The 6,217-nt window shown below is 41.2% G+C and overlaps 1 protein-coding gene across 6 annotated transcripts in view; it reads left to right on the forward strand.

Moving 5' to 3' along the window:
- The window catches only part of TMPRSS7 (transmembrane serine protease 7), a 41,453-nt gene extending 36,475 nt beyond the window's left edge, over positions 1 to 4,978 (forward strand). For all 6 annotated transcript variants that reach the window (XM_062623971.1, XM_062623974.1, XM_062623973.1 and 3 more), the window contains 4 exons: positions 77 to 254; positions 434 to 702; positions 2,552 to 2,688; positions 4,737 to 4,978. In XM_062623971.1, the coding sequence (XP_062479955.1) occupies positions 77 to 254; positions 434 to 702; positions 2,552 to 2,688; positions 4,737 to 4,907 (755 nt within the window). In that variant the 3' untranslated portion in view covers positions 4,908 to 4,978. The remainder of the gene's footprint in view (positions 1 to 76; positions 255 to 433; positions 703 to 2,551; positions 2,689 to 4,736) is intronic.
- Positions 4,979 to 6,217: the final 1,239 nt, after the last annotated feature.

Raw genomic sequence — 6,217 nt, forward strand, 5'->3', positions numbered from 1 at the left:
GATAGTTTCTCTGGGGCTTCTCTCACTAAAGGAAAGCACCACAGATGTGGATTATAACCTGAAATATCCCTTGCAGGTTGTGGCAGCAGCAAAAGCAGCAATTCCAACTCTCGGATTGTAGGCGGTACAAACACTGAGGAAGGTGAATGGCCTTGGCAGGTCAGCCTGCACTTTGTAGGAGCTGCTTACTGTGGGGCATCAGTGATATCGAGAGAGTGGCTTGTGTCTGCAGCACACTGCTTTCAAGGGAGCAAGTAAGCAGTCTTCCCCCTAAACTCTGTCCCAGATAACAGCAGTGTCGCCAGACACCTTTAGCTTCTAGAGACTGAATGTTCTGAGGTGGGATGTGCTCTCCTCTTTTACCCATCTCACTGTCGGTAGGTGTTTTGGGGTGCTTTTTAAAGAGATGACTTGTGTGTTTGCTCCCAACCAGGCTGGCTGACCCCAGAGCCTGGAGCGCTCACCTGGGCATGCAAACACAAGGGCATGCCAAGTTTGTCTCTGCGGTGAGACGGATCGTAGTCCATGAATACTACAACAGCAGGAACTATGACTATGACATTGCACTGCTGCAGCTGAGCAAGCCATGGCCAGACACAATGAGCCACGTCATCCAGCCCATCTGCGTGCCTCCCTTTTCACATGTAGCCCGCAGTGGTGACAAGTGCTGGATAACAGGTTGGGGCCAAAAGCAGGAAGCAGGTATGGTTTTTGTAGCTTCATTTCCTGGGTAAACCACCATCTTCACACACTTGTAAGGGGGTGGCTGTGCAGGACACCTGCCTTGGTTGCGTTGCTGAGGTGTGCAGAAAACCATAATGGTTTGAATCTACTGTCCTACAGAAGGAGGTTCCTGCATGCACGCAGCATCCATATGCTCAGGAAAATTGACTGCTGGTCCTGTGGATCTGGAAGTCCTGTGTACTCATGTTGTTAGCTAAGGCTTGAAGGGAGCTATGCTGTGAGGTGCTAGCTCTGTCCTTGGATTGCAACTTGACACGATGGCTGCACCTGTAATGGTGCACTCCAACCTGCTTGTCCCTCTTTGCTTGTGTGAATGCTGGTACCTTCTGCCTCTCTTGTGGCTGCTTTCCTAAAGCCCTTCTGGTGTAACTACAGGTGTGATGGCTTCCCTTGATGTAAATCATGTAACTGCCACTGCACCAAGACTGAGGTCTTGCCACCAATGCCCTGGTCCAGGTGGTTTGCCTGCACTTGCAGGGCTTTCCTGGTCCAGCCTCACCTGCCCTCCCGGTACTGGAGCACTGGGGGGGACTCGGCCATCCTGCTGCTCCTTGCAGACTGTAGGAGAGGCAAATGCATGGTACAAGGCAGCAGCAGGTAGTGAACCTCCAGCATTTTGACATGATGTCCAGAGGCAGAATTACCATCTGCTAAATTACAGTCAGCCTCCTTATAAATACCTGTGAGAGAATATATGGTTGCAAAACCAACTGCAACCACCTGACTGGGAAAGGATGGTGGTACAGATGTGTGGTGTGGTGTTCCAATCAGAGAATGGTTTGGCTTGTAAGGGATATTAAAGATCATCCAGTTCCAACCTCTCTGCCATGGGCAGTGATACCTTCTACTAGACCAGGTTGCCCAAAGCCCCATCTAAGTTGCCCTTGGGAAATTCCAGGAATGGGCATCTATAACTCTGGGCAACATCTCTGGTTTCCTCTTTGACCAATTGGTTAGTTATCTGTGAAACTTAAAAGCTGATTATTCGAAAGATAAATGTGATGCCTGAAAAAGAGTTTTCTTTTCCCTGATCCCCTCTTTTCTCGTCATCGTTTTATACAATTTAATTGCCAAATTGATCTTTTAAGTATTTTTTCAATGTATTTCATTAATAGCAGCTTTATCAAAACCTGAAACAAAGTTTCATGATGTAAGGCAACACTTGTGTATTTTAAAATGTTGGTAAGGTTTATTTGGCTATATTCAGTGATCACCTGGTGATATTTTAGAGCACTTGTATACAAAGAAGGGGACAACCCAGTTTAATCCTATTTTTCTGGAAGCAGGTAACTTACAGAAGTGTTTTAGCAAAGCTTTCAGACAGAGAGGACCAAGTCTTCAGATATGTCCAAGTTCTTTATGCTGCTAGAGGAATAATTTGCGTTCTGTAACTCTGACTCATAATCTTGCTTTTAGATCCTGCACCTTCAGACAGAGCACCCTAATTGTGAATCTGTCTCGTGATGACCTGAATACCTTTGTGAGATTCTGTTTCCTTTTAAAACTAAAAAAGAGACCAAGTTAAGCGTTGAGGTGTTTGCAAAAGGCATTAGAAAAGGCTTTTTGACTGACCCTAGTGAATATGCCATTGGATTTGATGTGGCCAAAGGCCCAAGGCCACATTACAAAAATGCCTGATATTAGAAGAGTGCTTCTATGTTATTGCAGTTAGTTGTTTGGGATCTGGAATAACTTGGATGTCAAAAGCACCTGTGAATATTTTCTGAAGACTTCCTGGTTTATATTTCAATAGATGAGTAAAATGCCAAGTCCTGTTGGATCATTCTTGTTTCAATGTGTCTTCCAGATGATGAAGGTTCAGCAGTCCTTCAGAAAGCAGAGGTAAAAATCATTGACCAAACAGTATGTCATTCCACGTACGGGATTATCACATCTAGGATGTTCTGCGCTGGACTCATGTCTGGGAAAAGAGATGGATGCAAAGTACGTACCTTAGCACACTTTGCATAGAGTTTATCTTGTCTTTTGTTGTTGCCTGATGAGGTGTAAGAGATGACTGTGTGGTCTGTACATTTCAGTTCAGAAAAACAGCAGTGTAAGAGTTCTCTAGCACCAAATCTGTCGTGCCAGTGTTTTCAGTCTGTTGCTGCTTTATGTGCATGAGTGGCCACCCTAAGTTTCAGTGGCAGGCCAAGGGATGGTCAATTTGCAAGCTGCACTAACAAGACCAAGACGGGCAATTTTTGGCACAAGGGTCTTCCAGCTGAAGGAATAAGTTAGAAACCAGCTTGTCTGTTTCCAGGATTCCTCCCTCCCAGTTTGTAACTACAGATGCAGACATCTAGGCATAAATTTTCAAACGCATTATATTTCTGATCTGGGAATGCTGAAAGATGACAAATGTGAAGTTCTAAATGTGCTTCTAACAAATTGTAGTAAAACTATATATACACACTATAAATTTATAGAATATATTTCATAGAGTTTATATTATATATGTTATGTAACTATTATGTAGGACTTGTATAAACATATATTTACTAATAAAATAGTGTATTTATTGCTAAAATATAAAAGCACTGAGTTCTTTAATATATAATGATGGAGATATGAAATCTGCAAGATGTTCTAGCTTTTACTGGTCTAGTAAAAGTGAGGAAGACCACAATTGCTCTTAGGACAGGCAGTGTTCTAGGGCTTTGTGAGTATAATGCTCTAGCTGCTTCTTAGAGATTAGTGAAGCTGTTGACATAAAGCATCATTTTCACTAGCTGGAGAGTTTGTATCAATTTCACTAACTGGAGAATCTGTATGGCCACTGAAGATATAGGCAAGGTAAGGCACAATTTACAGGTCTTTTGGCTGCATTTCTGTAAGGGCAAATGATTTGTGACTATGTATGGCAGTTGTTAGAACTGATTGAAATGTGTTATTTCTGTCATGAAAAATGCTGGTGTTCCACTTTTGTCCCAGGAACTGAAGAAAAAGCTTGAAAGCTTGCTAAATGCATAATCCCACTATTTATTATTTCCTTGGCAATTGCCTTCTAAACTAAATCTTTAACAATTCTGTTGTACATTTCAACATCATCTTATTTTGAGCAGCAGGTGGCTTTACTAGATCATCTTCTGATGCCCTTCTAACCTGCATATCCTAAAATCCTATGAAGTTAAAGCAAAATAGTTTGCTAGCCCTAACAAAATATGTCTGGAAGGAAGGCATTTCTCTTGCAAAACTTCTACATTTGAAGGTCCTTTTTCTGCATGCAGTGTTTTGGTGAAGTTTAATTTGTTACTAGTTGTCTATTTCAGTGGTGTTGTGTGTACAGTAGAGTCGTTCAGGGAAGTATAAGCTTGGTCCAAGATAATTTGCCCATATGGTGGCACATTGTTTTGCCTAAACCTCTGCCAATATATTTCTGCAAGAATACTGTGTAAAGGAAGAGTACTCTTCGCTTTGTTCTGTATTATGGAATTATGTCACCCTGTATAAATCTTTGAAGTCAATAACAGGCTTCATTTTAACTGCTCAAGTTACAAAGACGTTATGTGCTCCTAAACATTACATGCTGGTTTGTATCTACTAGAGGAAAGCACGTGGGGCTTTTTGCCTTTAGGAAAACTCCACTGAAATCGGTTGAGGAATTCAACCTGTTTCCATTTAACTTGAAAGAACTTATTTCATCATTTAATATTTTTGTTTGGTTTGGTTCATGTTTTTTTAAGCTTACTATTTTTTGGAGTAGCAAATGTGTAACCTATGAATCAAGATGCATATTAAGGAGCAGATTAGGGGCTTAACTTCAGGTTTGAGGCTAGGGAGCAAAATATGAATTTCAAACCTAGTCTAATAAGTCTCTTTAAAGAAGAAAGAAAGAAAAAACCCTGTTGACCATCTGATGGTTTGAACTGTGTGAATGGGAAAATATAATCACTGTTGGGATTACATAGGCAAAATATGCCATGTGGAATTTTGTCCCAGTTTTAGTAATCTTCATTGTAAACACTTACAACTCAATATATTCTTTTTAGGGTGATTCCGGTGGACCATTGTCATGTCAAAGCAATGGAGGTGGAAAATGGTTTTTGACTGGCATTGTTAGCTGGGGTTATGGATGTGGAAGACCGAATTTCCCAGGTGTCTACACAAGAGTGTCAAATTTTGCACCATGGATTCACAAATATGTGCCTTCAGTATTGTAACTTGAAAACTGTTTTCCTGGAATAAAACACGTTTTGGATTTCTTCATTAAAAATCAAATTTGGTAAAATTGCTCTTTGGTGGACTTTCTTTGCACTTCTCCCTGCTGATTGTGCACTATGCATATGGATGTAAAAAATACCCGTTGTTCAAACTTTGATGAAAGAGGACAAGACTGTTCTGTGTGGTGGTTGTTCTTTGCAGACGCCTGGAGATGCAGGAGGAGGTGCAATAATTAACTTCTGGCACTTTATGTTAATTTTCCAGGTACCAGATGAGTGCATGTGCCACCATTTATTGGGAAGCTGAAGGTACAATTGAGCACGTAGAGGGAGAAGTGTTAGCCATGTCCTCTGAGCTATGTATAGCCCAATACAGTAGTAACTGTGAGGTAGCAATAGACTGTTAGTACTCTTGCAAATACTACTTTCCCTACCTCTTACCCTCCTCCTCCACAAAGAAAAGCTGTCAGAGAGGGCAGAAAGCGAACTCAATCCTCTAAAAGCTGTAGGGCCTTCATTTTTTAGTTCTGTGGTTAAGCATGGTAAAAAGCATTACTCTTACTCCAATTTTCATTTTAATTAAGTGCATGGTTTGGAGTTATAACTCTTTCATTTCCTGCCTTAATTTCTTCATAATCAAGTTCATCCACCTGAGGACTTGAATTCTTTATCTTTAGGCAACCTTAACAAGATGAGTAGACATGGTGATGCCTGTTACTGCAATGATCTTGTCCTCGCCCAATGAAACGGATGCTTCTCCCCTCTGAGAGGTACTGCCATGGAACTGGGTTCTCTGGATGTATATAATGTTAAATAAAGTCCTGATACAACTTTTAGAGATGATGAAAAAGAGTCTTTGTTTCCTCTAGGTACTTTTTCTATGTGATCCTGTTCCATAAAGGAAGGAGCAAACTATCAGTTGGTCAGCGTGTTGAGACTGTGGCGGAGATAGTGTACAGAAATAGAGGACTACAGCAAAGCAATCTCTCTACAGTGTAGTTTGCACTCCTGAGCTGTGAGGATCGCCTTCCAATTAATCCCTTTTGTAGTCTCTGTGTGATCTGTGCTGGGGTTGGTTGGTTCGTTCCCTTTCTGTTTCCCAGGGCTGAGATTTCTCGGACCTGTTTTGTTTCTCCAAGTTTCAATCTTTGTGCACCCGCTCTCTCTCTCAACACGTATGAAATATGTTATTCTCCTGCACACATCCTTGGTTTTCCTATTTGCACATATAAAACATAGAACTTGTTGGTTTGGTAACTTGAAACTGTTTTTTTTTATTTCAAATCAGAAATTTGAATGTGAACTGCTTT

Source organism: Pezoporus occidentalis, unplaced genomic scaffold (assembly GCF_034315485.1).
Source record: "Pezoporus occidentalis ecotype Australia unplaced genomic scaffold, CSIRO_AGI_Poc_V1 ctg26, whole genome shotgun sequence".
Taxonomy (NCBI): domain Eukaryota; kingdom Metazoa; phylum Chordata; class Aves; order Psittaciformes; family Psittacidae; genus Pezoporus; species Pezoporus occidentalis.